General features: G+C 39.6%; 2 protein-coding genes across 16 annotated transcripts in view; one reads left to right on the top strand and one right to left on the bottom strand.

Moving 5' to 3' along the window:
* The window catches only part of CRACD (capping protein inhibiting regulator of actin dynamics), a 119,593-nt gene extending 114,632 nt beyond the window's left edge, over positions 1-4,961 (top strand). For all 4 annotated transcript variants that reach the window (XM_081019783.1, XM_081019784.1, XM_081019785.1 and 1 more), the window contains one exon: positions 944-4,961. In XM_081019783.1, coding sequence (XP_080875909.1) covers positions 944-1,104 — 161 coding nt within the window. In that variant the 3' untranslated portion in view covers positions 1,105-4,961. The remainder of the gene's footprint in view (positions 1-943) is intronic.
* AASDH (aminoadipate-semialdehyde dehydrogenase) overlaps positions 1-15,372 on the bottom strand; it is a 28,244-nt gene that overhangs the window by 878 nt on the left and 11,994 nt on the right. For 6 of the 12 annotated variants that reach the window (XM_081019848.1, XM_081019846.1, XM_081019843.1 and 3 more), the window contains 7 exons: positions 14,371-14,563; positions 13,296-13,411; positions 11,405-12,167; positions 10,586-10,749; positions 9,935-10,060; positions 9,076-9,207; positions 5,378-7,316 (listed from right to left, as the gene is read on the bottom strand). In XM_081019848.1, the coding sequence (XP_080875974.1) occupies positions 6,918-7,316; positions 9,076-9,207; positions 9,935-10,060; positions 10,586-10,749; positions 11,405-12,167; positions 13,296-13,411; positions 14,371-14,563 (1,893 nt within the window). In that variant the 3' untranslated portion in view covers positions 5,378-6,917. Of the gene's footprint in view, positions 1-4,941; positions 5,301-5,377; positions 7,317-9,075; positions 9,208-9,934; positions 10,061-10,585; positions 10,750-11,404; positions 12,168-13,295; positions 13,412-14,370; positions 14,564-15,372 lie in introns of those variants that run through there. The other 6 variants (XM_081019851.1, XM_081019852.1, XM_081019849.1 and 3 more) reach the window with 6 other exon arrangements.

Raw genomic sequence — 15,372 nt, 5'->3', positions numbered from 1 at the left:
TGAAAGAATTCATACCCAACAAACTTAGATGTGAAAGTAGGGTGAATGGTTCAAACCCTTTATGCTGTCCACAGCTATAAATTCAGCTTCCAATGATGAACGCTTCTGCAGCTTCAGATGAATTAAAACTTATGCATTGTTGTGGCCATACAAAGGACAGGTGATGGAGAAATGCTTGAAAATTATTTTCCCCGATTTTAGGCTTTTGTAGCAATCTACTGCTTTAAGGAACTCTTGATCCCTTGGTACGCACCAATTTATGTAGTTAGTGTGCATATGTGTGGGTGGTGCATGTGCTCTGAATGCAGGGCTGCTTGATCATCGGGTATTGTTCCAAAAGCTGAAATTGTTGGATTCTGCTTTGACTTAATGTTACACTTGAGTCGAGGAAGATGTGAACAATTAACTTTTATTTTCTTACACAATTCCTCCTAAAGTTTAAGAGAAGCCTGAAACAGGACTCAACAGACATGGAACCTTCTTCTCAATTGCCACAAAAGTCCTTCCTTTTCCAGAAGAAGGACTTGGTTTTCACTTACTAACCAACAATAAAGACAAAGTCTAGATTGAGGCAGGCTCAGTTTACCTTCCCCAGTGATAACACTGAACATTTTATAAAATACAGTATAAAATGGAAGAAACTCACATAGCTAGGGCACCATGGAGGAGGGAGTGGTTATTCCTCAGAAACACCTATAACTCTGGCTGTTGTGAATTATTTAAAAAATGAATAAGAATGCACTTCAAGTATATCTCCCTTTTTCCAATTCAATCTTGGGCAGGCCTTTGAATTTTGCTGTGAAATATTTGCTCTCTCCAACTTTCTTGCCTGCCTATTAAAATGGCTCTCCTGCCACACTGAACATGCACATGACAATGTTTCTGGTAGGTTTCTGCCATTTTACTTTGCAGTGATGGATCTTTCCCTTTTTTTCATTAACAGTGGAGATCTCAGATTCTCTTCCACCGTCACCCTTGACTAAAGAAGTCACCAAGAGATTCTCCACGCCAGAAGCAAATCCGGTGTCGACAGAGCCTGCCTGGCTGGCCTTAGCCAAGAGGAAAGCAAAAGCCTGGAGTGACTGCCCCCAAATCATTAAGTAAACGATACTGGTTTTGCTCTTTTTCTGTTGTTTATTAATTGCTCTCTCCTCTTTATTTGTATTTTCACATGACAGAACCAACTGGGACAAAAATAAGCGCATATCCTGAAGGATGAACATTTTTAACAGTTTTACCTGTTTTTCCTGGCTCACTGCAGATTTCACCTACATTTTAGAATCTTTTGCATCAAAAATCTAGGGACTATGGAATAGAGGTTTAGGCACAAAACTCAAGTTTCCTCTCTCTTGAAAGCATACGGATGCTATGTGTTAGGGGTTCATATCACTTTAAGGATCGGTGCCGAAATGTTCCTGAATTTTGGCTCTGATGGTATGGATTTCCATTTGTGCTTTTTTTTTTTAATACGTTGCTGCAAAGCAGATATTCCAGCCACTTAAGCTGCTAAAATGAATGTAATGCACATGTTGTTTCCACTTTTGAATGGAGAAAGTAATACCATTTACTGATAAATTTATAAATCTCTACAGGATTCTGGAAGACCTGCCTTAGTCCTACCATAGAGTTTGCAATATAGTAGCGTCTCTCAGTTTGGAGCTATTAATGGAGTTAGCTCTCCTGTAATGAGAACCCATCAAGATATTTTCACAAATTCAGTATTTTGTTTTAAAAAGCTTAGTTGTGACAAAAATTGCCTTTATCAGTTGCTTCTAACTGGAAATATATATAAATAATTAACATGCTGAAACAGGGTGGCATCAAATATGCATTTTCCTGCAATGATTCTCCAAACCATGCAGAAGCTCTCATGCAAAATCCATTATAATATTTTTACTGCCGCTGTGTGCAGAAGTAAGCTATACACCTCCATCTTTCAGTGATTGGTCGCACGGCACAGATAAAAATAGGATTAAAAGCACATGTGAAGGCAGAACAACCACAAGCACTAATCTTTCAAATTATACATAATTTAAATATTCTACAAAAAACCACTTAGCCATGCACTGTAACTATCCCTATGCCTAAATGATTGCATATTAGGAACCCAAAGTATTAACAAAAGGAGACATGATTCCAGCTTTGTGAAAATGGGGGATTTTTGAACTGCAGGAACTAGACTGTTTGGACTTCATTCTTATGGACCTTAGATTGCATATTCTCAGGAAAATAATTGTTTTCTGTACTTAATTAGCACTTTGATTTTCAACATCTGTGCCGGCATATCTGCATGTTACGCTGGCGGAACATGACTTCAGCACTTTTGTTAACAGCATGTTTTAAAAATATGTAGTTACGGTTAGATACTCAGTACAGGAAGTCGTAGAACAGACTTCAGATTGTAAATCTGGCTAAAGAACATTGCAGGGATAAGTGTAATTTATTTGCATGTAAGTCTTATTTCCCTTTAAATCTTTTTCTCTCTAAAATGTGGAGGAAACAGTGATGTGTTTTTATGGTTACTTTTAAAACTGCTTCAAATTCAAGGATCACCAAATAGGTCTACAAGGTATGGAATTCAGATTGTTCCAGTAGATACGAACTGGTTTAAACAGAACTTCAGTTTGCCTGGTTTGTGGATTCTACAGCAAATGGGGTCTTCTAACTATTCCACCTAAAACTAGTTATATTTTTAAAGCCCCTTTTGTTCATAAGAGGCGAAGGTGCATTTTGATTAACTAATGGCTAATTCAACAGGATCCCTCATAGTACCACATTTGTTTTGCCAGAATAATGGAAGAACTCAATAATTAATCCAAGGAACATTTTGAGAACTGCAGTTCTGCTCCAGAGTACATTTTTAAGGCAGCAGATGCTGTTAATGAATAGGCATCCTACAGAGGAAACAAAAGGTCAGTTGTGTTTCTGTAAAATTGCAAGCACAAAGGGGTTTTGGCAGTTATGTAGCTGCTACACGAAGCGATGTCCATGTGGTTATTGGGCTACCAGTGTTGTTTTTGGTTTCATATTTAAATTCAAACCATACGCGTTCCTAAATAACCCATCAATTTCAGGATTATTACAAATGTTTAAGGCAAAAGCAGCCTTTAGGATTTCGTGGGAATCAAGTTCATAAAGAGCCAGTTACTTGAAGAATTGAAAACAGCTCATATGCTTCCACTTAAGCGGCAAAGATTTCAACCAATGTAACAGGTATGTTGAGGCTTTTTGTTTAACCCACGGCACAAACCCAGATACCTACGTAATACAAGCACAGATGGGGCTCCTTCTGGCCAGCAGGGACATGATGGGAAAAGTCTGTTTGTGGATGTCCATCTCATGCAAAACTTACTGGTGACCCTCCTTTATTTTAGAGAGAGTTAACCTGCTGACACCAGGAAGAGCTCCTGCTGAATGTTGGGATAAGTAAGCACATAGTACAGCCTGTATACAAAGGAAGTACAGGCTTGCCTTGATTGGTGCAGAAGCCTCTTGCTGGTGGCAGAAAATGTTTTTAAAGCACACTTAATCTAGTAGTGCTTAAACTGGGAATTGCATAAACTGCAATTACAACTTTGTTTCCTCAAATCCATTTGGGAATAGGAGAGCAGGAAAGGGGAATGTGGGAGTTGAAAACTGGAGAGTTGGGTGGGATGAATAATAATTTTAGGGGGAAAGGTGCTACTTGCATGATAAAAGGGGGGGAAAGACCTACCAAATAATTCTAGACACACTGTTAGCATAGAGCGTATAGTGAGTAAATAGTTCAAAAGCTTCAGAAGCAAAGTGTTTTCAAGCATGAGGGGGTCTAGTGTACGAAAATAGTATTCAGAGGCTCTGATCCAGAGAACCAAGGAAACCAGAAGGCTGTGTATCCCCTGTTCAACAGGAATACCATCAGCACTGATAGCCCTGAGCATACTGTAGGCAGTAAGGGACACCTGGACTTAAGTTGGGAGGAACCCACTTTCCCTTCACTCTACTTTACACATGATCAGGGTATCAGTTGACGTATTGGTTACACTGCAAGGTGTGCTGCCCCTGCAGATATTTCCCCAGTCATTTGATGGGGGAGGGGGGTGTCCAAAGCAGCACTCTGTTGCATTTATAGGAAGGGGAAAACCATTTCCATTCATGAATCAGTATCTGGATCAGAGTTGGGGGTATGTACAATATTGGTTTGGAAACCTTTTTAGAAGCCTATATTTTCAACATTTTCATTTCATGTAAAAGTCAACTTGAAAATTTTGCACTAAATACCAATGAAGTGTTACTTTGCTTAAGCTCTGCCACAGCCTTTCTACTGAACAAACATGACATTTATTCAAAACGCTTAAAAAAACTGATCTGACCACTATGTAGAATATGGTCTCAACTTTTGGTGGCGGTGGAGTAACTTATATACAAAAGACTTAAGCTATAGGAAGTTAATCATATCCAAGTTCTGTTGAAATTAATAAGTTGTATTGATTTCAACAGGAGTTGGGCATCACTAACGTTTGGGAACAAAATATTATTTCTGAGGTCACAGATGCTTAACCTCTGTTGTTCATATAGTGGTGTATAAAATTATGAACAAATGTACAATTGTGGGGTTTTGTTTTGTGTACTTTTTTAATTTTTCAAATGTTTTAAAGTGCAATTGTTTCTTATACTAATGTCATTTTAATTCCTATTAAATTATAATCTGCTGAAAGTTATCAGAAGATGTACGTATTCATTGTCTTTTTGTTACAAATGTCAGGTTTATCTTCTAAGAAAAGCCTGAATTGCTATAGGTATCTAATTATGTGTTTTTACCAACAATAAAACCTAAGTAAAATGATCTATGACTACGGGATATATTAGTGCAATTTCTCTTTTTGGTTTTTGATCGTCAAATTTTAATGTAAATGGTTAATCACGGAAAATTTGTTCTATTTCAATAAAAAAAGACAAGTGTTTATGTAGCTTTGAAAGTACTTTTTATTTATGTTTTCATTTATGGGTTATTCATTGCTGCTTGTTTTTTTAAGGTTACATGAAAAGGTTTAACAAGAAGTTCGTTCCTGTTGGTGATAATTCAGGGAAAAAACAGTGAGTTGTACTCCCATAAATGGAACTTTCCCTACCCACCCCACCCCCGGTGTGTCCCTAAAATCTGCTTTATGGGCTTGAAGGACTTAGAAGCAGATTAGGATGGCATGGAGAGTTACAGTGAGGAAGACAGGAAAGGGAAGTCATGCCTTGTCTGCTCCCATGACATTAGATACCTCCCTGTGATCTTCACTCAAAAATTCATCCATAACAGTTAGGAGCACCTATATGGACATAGATATTACCTTTAAAAAATGTCCTGTATGGTGCTCGCTTCGGCAGCACATATACTAAAATAAAAAATGTCCTGTATGCTATGCATGATCCTTATAGCATGTAATAGAAAGAGCACATTGTTTCACAACATTAGCACTTTGATTTTCAACATCTACCTGTTTTCTGGAACAAATGTAAACTTCTGTTTTGTCATTTCCACATTACAGAAATGAGCCAAAGCAGCATTAAGTGTCCTGCCAGCACACGGATTCCTGCTTGGGCAACAGGGCTTTCCCCCCTCAATTTCCTCTGGTGCTTCCCTCAACCCTCTGAAGCAGGTGTCTGTGCAGGGGAAGAGGAGGCAGGACGTCCTGTTCTGTGCAAGCAGCAATCCTTGTCTTGGTGGGACACTTACCCCGCACATATATCGTATTGCAATATATGATAAAAAGTTAAACAGTGAACCCTTGAACCCTACCAGCTCATCCATTCCTGCAATATTCAGTACAGTACTTTTCTATCACGCCATCAGTGTTGGGGGTTGAATGCTGCTCTCAAATAAAATGCTCCAGCCATGTTTTCGAAATGCTTTGTATTAGCAAATCCATAACTTCAAATGACGCTATTGCGGGGATCAAAATTACTCCACATTCTAAAGTGCCCTGGTAAAATATAGTATGGCATCTAACACAGCCATGGTCAGTACATTTTAATATATTAGCCAGTGATGACCATGGCTATTAAAATATTTTTATGTAAAGTACACAAGGTAACTTGATGTCAAGATAACTCTGTTATGTCAGGAAGCTCGGTTTAAGTTAATAGATGATTTTGCTCTGAAGGCAAGGTTTTCTATTTTGTACTAGGCCTGGGCAATGTATAGATACATCACCCAGGGACAGACCACGATGGCTGCTTCACCTGGCAGTATATTGCGGGTGAAACTGCCACTGCTGACTCCCTCTGTCACCAGCGGGCAAGGGAGAAACGAGCTGCAGCAGACGTTTCACCACTGAGTGAAGCAGCCATTGCGCTCTGGCCCTCATACTGCTGACAGAGGAGCAAGCTACATTTGTTCCTCCCTCAGCTGCCTGCACAGGCAGATGGCTCCTTTGAAGTTCTGGGGTGCGTAGCTGCCCACCGCTCAGCAGGGAAGTGTAGCAAGCCAGTGGTGGGGTTGGGGCTCTATTACACTTGAGGGGGGGTGAGCGGGTTGCCTCAACCTCCTGGGAGAAAGAGGTAGCTCGCCGGGCTTCCTCAAGTGTAACAGAGCCCCCACCTCACCTAAGCCAGAGGTGGGGGTGGGGTTCCCCCCTTAAACCTCTCTGTTAGGGGCATATGGCTGCCTGCCCCTCAGCAGACATTGGACTCGCTGAGCAGTGCAAACAAGTTGCATTGTCCCTGCCCATGAGGCATTAGGGTGAAAGCTCCTCAGCTCCTGCAGTGAGAGCTGCAGCAGTTTTACCCCACACCTCACAGGGTGGGGCCAACGCGGCTTGTTTCAACATCACGGTGTATCGTCAGATCACAGTGCTTGGCTGGTGGTACAGTGTGATGTTGAAAACCTAACACCACCCAGCACTATTTTGTACAAGCAAAATTAAAAATACCCAAAAAGGGAAATTTTAGACACCATATTTGGTTTTAGAAACACATAAATCAAAGCAATAAATATAGTTATTTCTACAGCCTACAATGATCGTTGTTCCCCATACAACAGGAGATGAGAACACTTCTCCTGGAAGCTTCTCTTCACCTTCTACCAAGCCAGTCTTGGCATTCAAGATCCATATTTTGCCATCTGTGGATGCCACTGCCAGAAGTGTTTCACCTTGTAAGGCAGGATGATGGAAAACAAATGGAATTGCATATACAGTTGATGTTGTTTCAAATTTCCACAATAAATTACCTTCCGTACTACAGCAGTAAGTAAAGTTGTCATGGGATCCAAAAAATATATCGCTGGAAAAATCTGAAATACATGGCGATGAAAAAATTGGTCCATTGCTGGAAAACTTCCAAATCTGTGTGACAATATCAAGAAAGTAAATAAGTTCCTGAAATTTCTATTACTGTCAGCCAGATGTTTTACTGCTGCCACAAATGAGTGCCAGCCTTTGTACCTCCTCACAAATAACTTTACAAATTATACAATTTGAGGCCTAATCCAGCAGACTCACCTTTTTCATTTCACCCACGCGCATTCATTAAGATATTCAGTAGCTGCTTCACTTGAAGCAGCTATCACAGCTCAAGAAGTACACAGAGCTTTCTTATCACCTCATACATATTTGCATATATTCCATATATTCAGCTGCCAAGTCCTCAACTGAAACCTAAAGTGAAGCACCTCCAAGTACATGCATGTGTGAATTAGGGCTTGAAGATGAAGTCACCAGAGTCCAACTAGAAAACTCAAAAGTGATAGATACTCCCAAGAACTGCAGTTGATAGCAAAAGCAGTCCCCCCCACCTACAAAAATAAAATAAAATCGTAGCAGAGACATCCTCTCACCCCACCCCACAATGCCCAGAGTGATCTTGAGAGCAAAATCAAGGAAGAAATGCTGTAGCTATGGATAACTCACACAAACTGGGTAGATGCATGTTCCAGACATGACTAAGGCAAAATTTCTAGATTTCCTAGAACAAGTTGGTCTTGGAACCAAGAACTAGGACTTGACCTTATAGTAAATCCTAGATGGACCCAAGGACTTTGGGTGAGATGGAAGTGTTGAACTGACTAGAAACAGCAAAGATGGCGCTTGCGAACTCAACATGTATTTAAAGAGACTTCTCAAAGTTATAACAGTCCTTGGCTCAAAGAAGTATCAAAATGCACATGTTGAGATAAATTATGCTTATAAATACGTATTTGGGTATTAAAATCAAAGGTTAAAGCAGAACAGCCTTATGGACTAGAAAGATACTGAAACGATAATCCAGTTAGGTTACCACTATCAGCTCTAGTAAACTGGTAGAAAGCATTATCAAGTGTGCAATCCTATACAGATTTACCTGGGGAAAGACCCACTGAACTCAATGGGGCTTGCCTCTGAGTAGACATGTATATGACTGCACTGTGGGTTTTGAATAATCACGTGGCTTCTGCAAAGGTAAGTCCTGTCTCACTAACCTACTGGAATTTTCCAACTCCAATCTGGAAGATACTGCATACATCAACTTTCAAGAAAAAGTATGGAGCAGCTTCCAGCAAGGGCCCCCAGCTGATCTCATCTTTCCAAGGCTTCCATCCTCAGACAGGAGTCCACTTGAGAAGACCTTTGGAGATGCATATCAGGCAGGCTATAAGCTAGCCTGCATTGTGCTTTCAAGGGCATTCCAATGATCCCCACTGTATCAAGTTCTTCCTGATAGAAATGCTACTGGGCTCCACTGCCTGACGGAGGAATTTGTCCGAACCTGCTGCAATGGTGGTGATAATCTGCGCCAGCTGTGGGCTCTATGGAAGTAACTGGTGGACCACATTTGGCTTGTGGACCAAAACTTCCCAATCCTTAGTAATGTGATGCACTCGGGTGCAAAAATGACATGAAGGCAATAGCACACATGCCTGGCCCCTGTGTGAAACAGGATGCTGGACTAGATAGACCTTTTCTCTGCTCCAGTGTGACTCTTCTTACTTGTGAAAAACAGATTTACATAACACAAGCTCCACTGGGCCAGTATGGATGCTAAAAGGTGTGAATTGAGTTAATTCTAATCCAAGTTTTCTAATCCAAGTTTTGAAAACAAGAAAAGATAATAAAGACAGGTGCTTACCTTTTCTCCAAAGTGGCTAAAGCAATATAAATTTCCATCCACACATCCTACACATACACAGTCCTTGTTGCAATGTGGTGATGAGAAGATAGGTTTTCCGCAAAAGCTCTTCCAGATTGCGTTCCCCGTAATCTGAAAATGCATGCATGAAATGTATGGTTTTAGTACATCCCATGGCTTCAACTAATGGGAAAATGAAGCAGCTGGCCAAAGACATAGAAGTATCTGATACTGGGAAAATGAGAGAACATTCTTCCTTTAGCATCTGAGTAGCTGCTCCTACAATGAAGATACTTCATTACTTCTAATTCCAATCCATTTGGAATTTGTCACTAACAGTATGAGGTATAAGTGACAAATGCAGTAACAAGTGAACTAGCACAGCTCTCCGTGTTTCCCTACTTCACAGGCCCCAAGGTACATATTCTGCCATAAAATGGGAAGAACGTATAGCTGAAACAAGGCAATGCCATCAATCAAGTTAAGCAATTAGGAATGGTTCTCCTGTACTAGAGATATATGTTGCTGAAGAAACTGGCCATAGTTAAACTTGTCACCACCTTACAAATCACCTAACTATACAAGAAGGGAAATGGTTCTGAACTAAGCCAATGGAATTAAACAAAAAAGTAACTTTTTGATTCCCAAACAAGTTCTGTTTGTGATGGTGTTTCTTGTGGTGAGTGTATGCTAACACAACATGCATTATCAAAACAGTATGGAGGCTCCTCTGGGTTATTTCTCTCATCTCACTGTCTCCCAAGCTACTGTTGCATCTACTATTACCTCTCCCCACCCTGAGTTCTTAATTCTCCATTTGTATTATTTCTGGACCACAAACAGCAATAAAGTTACATACTGGATTTACAGTTAGCAGCAGTCCTCCAAGTGTAGCAATATACAGGTGATGTGGTAACAGATTTAGGTGAGGAGAGGAAAATACAGCTCCAGCTTCACTGTGTAATTTCCAGACACACTCTTTCCTCTGTCAGCATAACAGAAAGACAAATGCAAGTTAATGATTCCATTGCTCAACTAAATGTTAAAGTGCAATACATGGTTTCAAAATTCTGCAAATTGGTACAGTGTTAGCATGTGTTCCACTGTGGAAGAATCTTTGTGCTTAATTGGGATGATACTTATACCCAAAGTTGCAACCAGTTCATTATTACTATTCAGAACAAAAATACGGGGTTCACAGTTCTACCTCATAAACGGCATTAGACACACTCAGCAGCGGTGTTAGGGTTGTAAGCACCAAATAAGCTGACCACATTTAAAGCAGGTCTAGCTAACTGGGATTTTTAAAAGCCCGTAACAGCTGACGGTTTGTAGTTTTCAGTTTCTTACGGAGCTTGAGCTACATTTGACTAACTTGCGTTAAGACTGCAATTCTAAGTTACCTAGAAGCTCCACTAAAATCAAAGGGACTTGCTTTGCGCTATATAAATACTAGATATAGGAGGCATTTTCATTATTTCTTATTGGCCAAACATTCATGACTACTTACATAAATATCTAAAGCGTATACATGACGGTCATGAGATCCAATGAAGACTACTCCTGTGGAAGGATCCACAGCTGGAGAACTTTTCACAGCATCCTCAGTCGCAAATGTCCAGTGTGTTTCTCCATCACTCCTTCTGAGGACATATACCAACCCATTATAACATCCTGCAAATAATCACAGCCACAGAGAGCAGATATATTTGGATAGGCACTGAATTATTTAACTGTCCACAAAAATACTTAATTTTTGAAGTCCTTACATGCTTATCATTCATTCAAATACAGGAAGTCCATTCAAAACTTCCGTGGGATTCTTTATAAACTGGTCTCCATTGATGGGCACTGCTTTTCATATGCTGAGAAAACTACTAGCCCATGGTACATCCCACATTTATTAGAATAAAAAAAGAACTAAATCAGCTACTGAACTATGAAGCGGTCTTAAAAAATCACTAGTTGTTCAGTTGCTGTAAGTTTTGATTAGAAGAGCAGTGGCTAAACTCTTTTGGCCCATTGACCTTATTCACTCTTGGCCAATGATGGGTGTAGCTAAAAATAGGTATAGCCACACCACGGCCTTGTACATAAATATACAGGACATCTGACCTGATCTGTTTGTAATTGCCCCCTCCCTGCTGATCAAATGATCAACCAGCACCATGTCTTTCCTTGTTTTGTTTCTGCCACTGCCAAATTGGCTAAGGCCTTGAGGGAGAAAAGGAACAAAATTGCTTGGGGGAGCAGGTAAGACCTGCAGGTTGAGGGTTAGCCACCCCTTGCTTAGAATGCCAAAGCAAAGAGAAAAGCGATAAATACGTACCAACAACAAGGAAGTTTCCGCACCTAGATACGCAGGCGGATGACTCAATGCGATCTGCAAGGTTTCTCTCCCACTTGACTTTTCCTGAATATAGGTCAATTGCTTGTATCACGTGAGAATGTGATCCAATATACACAAAGGCAGATAATTTTTCGGTGACAACTAGTGGAGATGCATCCACACATTTGCCCAGGTCTGACTTCCATCTGAGATGCAACATTAACTTTTCAGCCGTTTGCCCAAGATTCTCATGTACAGGAGTGTTTAGTATAGAATCATCTTCTGCCATATTTGCACTGCTGACAATTGTTTTATCCCGCACACTCGGCAAAACTTCGCTCTCTCCTGCTTGCTCTGTATTACTGTGGTTCTTCAAGGGGTCACCCATAGACAACAACCGGTTTCCTCGGGTCACGGCAGTAAATCCAACAAAATTTGATTCAACTACTGGGGATCTTTCAGGTTTTAGCTGCACATACTTTTTGCTGGACTCCTCTCTGCTGCTTTCACTCAGCTTTCTTTTTACAGCATTGTTACAGCTTAATTTCAGGTTTTTGCTTGAGAAAACTGTTTTTAAGATATGTCTGTAGACCTCTTCGATGGATCTACTGAGAATAATCTCCAGGAGGCCAGGGACAGGCTTGCCTACCATATGTTCAATTTCATCATGGAACTGTAATGATTTTAAGGAATCCCCGCCACTGTGCAAAAACCGTGACTCTTTTAAAATGCTTGTGGATTCATCTGGGAAATTCAGAACAGCCTAGGGGGTGAAAGGAAGAAGCAAAACATGTAATGCACACACTTTTGACTTTGATAATGCCTCTTTGCTTGCCTTGATGGAGCGGCATGGGTGCGTGCATAGAAACCTTTGGCTTTTGCACAGCTGGAAGGCAGCATTTTGTACCAATGGTTCTGCCCACTTCTACTTCTGTTTTGTTTTGTTCAGTACTGGCACATTGCCCCTGAAAGGTTGCACATGTAGGAATGAAGTCCTTTTTATTTTATTTTATTTTAATAAAAGTGTTTATATTGCCTTTTCTATACTACAATATTAAGGTGGTCTACAACAATAAAGCATAAAACAATATAAAAAGAGTACAAAACAATTATCAAAGTAGCTGGCCAGTCAAACTAAAGTTGATTATCCAATTAATTTCTGCCCATTAATTTCAGTATGAATAACATTGGATACAACCCAAAATCTTGGCTAACTCCAGATTTCTATAAAACAGGGCAAAACTTGTTGGGACGAAAGGAAAAGGAAGCAATTGTTATTGCCCCCTTTCTCTTACACTGAAATAAGGAAACCCTTTCTCTGTGCTCACTTTACGCCAAGAACCTGGGTCTGGGGTCTTAACTTAGCCAGGGGCATCTGCTGGAACAGAACAATATAATCAAACTGTGTGTACACATCTTAAGAAACGCAGGGTAAAAATTATGCTCATCTGTATGCAACTCCAGTTCATAAAAATTAGAACCTAAATATATTAGGAAACACTACATAATGGCTATATATATATATATATATATATATATATATATATATCTCCATGCTCCATTTACTCCCAGTTGGCAAGTACTGATATAGTTCTTTTAGTTTAGGAAATGGTTTTCTGAAAGTTTTGATAGATTAGATGGCAGCAAACCAATCTGTTTGCTACATTTGTTTACCAAATTTTAAGCCTTCCATGAGGGTGAGTAGGGGAGCGGGATAATTGTTTCCATATACCGTAATTATTGCAAAGCTGTAGTAAAACACCAAATTAATGTAGGGATTTGTAGTATATGCTGCACATGCCAAAAAATATTTAGACTATATTCCTCTCCCGCATTCCTAACATGTATGGAAACTCAATTGCTATGATACAGATGCAGCTTAAAACACTACCTTCCATAAATGCTGCAATCTCTCCCACAATTCATTCTCCTTCAGCTTACTGTCACACCTTCTAGAGTTCAAATGGCTGCCGTAAATCCTGCTCAGCTCAGACACATCCATTTTGCCTTTGTACAAAAGAAAAGGTTTTTTTAAAAAAAATATATGAAAGGTAAGGATTTCAACATATTTGCTAAGGCTCGAAGTTTCATTAGGTACAAATAGGCATGCACATCTATTTTACTACAACGCAGACCTCAAGGACGAAGTACACATTATGTTACCTACATTAGCAATCATGCTGTGTGTATTTTTAAAATAAAATTTCAGAAGCAATGCAAGGGGAATGAAAGTCACTGGAAGCACAGCATTGCTGGAGGTTTAAGTCTTCCAACCTCAGTTATGATCTTGGTAAACAAATCCTCAACTCACACCTCCCAGCATGACAATAAGCATTAGGAAAAAAATATCACATTAATGCCCACGGGAGTTTCTTTCTTAATGCAATCCATGCCTGATGGAGGAGTGGGGTGGTGGTGATGATGGGGAGGCTGCAGGAGATGTGTATGTATGTATAGATCACCATCCATCACAATTCAGGCTAGCTCTATGCGTTCAGTGAAGCTTAACATATAGCTTGTCCTTTAATCTGTGTGGCAAACCAGTTCTGAGAGTGTCAAAACTGTTTCTTGTATGTCTGTTGCTCCAAGAAAAAGGAAAATTAAAGCTCTGAGAATGGCTCTGCTTTTGCTGAGATTCACTAAAGAATTGGACACATTTGGCTTCTACACAACACTTAAACACAACATATACGTATACTGCTTGCAAAGTTACACTGCAATTATAGGACAGACTCCCCAAGGAGACTTGACAAGTGAGATTTCTATGTAATCGTTGCTGTCATGCTTAGACCTTTTTGTGTGTGTTTTTTCCAGACTTTCAAAACTTGGTATGCATGGATGTTTGCACTGCATCGGTCCTGCATGCGTTTTTAAATAATATACTTTCAATTTGAGCTGATTTTTAAAATGGAAGAGTGCTCAATATAAATTATTAACGACATTTATTTAAACATAATTTATCTTACCATGTGATGTGAATGGTAAAGTGTCTATCAGCAAAACCTCATCTGGGACTGCATGGCTAGGAAGACGTTCCTGGAGTTTCTTTAAAATGTCTCTTTTTTTTAAATTGCCTTTGGGCACAACAAACAGAATTAATTTTTCCATTTGATACCATATCACAGCACATGTTTCTGCTTGACAGTAGCCTTCCGCAATCTGAAAAATAAATTGATTACTCTGGCTTAATCTAGCAACTATTACAGAAAACTACAACTACAAGCAACATATAAGGAAGTAAATCAGATGCTTCTATTTTCCTCAACTCTTTCTTCATTTTATAATTCAAATCCATAAAAATTATTGCACTGAAGAACGAGCAGAATATGTAATTTGAAAAGCTGGGTGGATGTTATTGCACTGCTGGACCTAGACAATGAGAGATGCATAAGCACTTTTTATTGAACCTCTATTCGTGTAGGAGTCTATAAATATTACACTTACACAGAATGCTTGAAAGGTAGCTATTTGTCAGCTACAGAGAAAGGCAGGGGAGGTGGGGAGAGAACAACGCTGGCAATGAATACAAATATTTTAATCATGAGATAGTCATATCACAAATTCCTATCACATGATGTGAATGGAAAGTAAATAAATACTGTTGGCTTTGAGTATTGTTTGATTTTTCCAGTATGGCTGAAATAACTATCTTTCGGGGGGGGGGGTGTCTAGGCTACTATTAACCAGAGAGAATAATTTTAGAGCTTCCAAATGCATCTTCTATTGGGCATCTTCTGTAGAACAATATTCTACACCGTGAAAAGAAGGTATTGAATCGATAGCAATCAAATAAGAGTTACTGAATACTCAATGCTATTTCAGAAAAGTACAAATACGGATGTACAAAAAAATAGAGAGGGATGAGTAGAGAAGACAAAGACAACAGCCTTCCCACTAGTAACACAAGAAGCACAGGGCTCAAGCAGAAAGTCTTCAGTGGGGTATCTATGAAGCCAGCTACAAGGCCA

This window comes from Podarcis pityusensis, assembly GCF_964106645.2.
Source record: "Podarcis pityusensis genome assembly, chromosome: 9".
In the NCBI taxonomy this organism is placed as follows: Eukaryota; Metazoa; Chordata; class Lepidosauria; order Squamata; family Lacertidae; genus Podarcis; species Podarcis pityusensis.
Note: the sequence above shows the minus strand (reverse complement) of the source record. Positions and strands in the feature narration are given on the sequence as shown.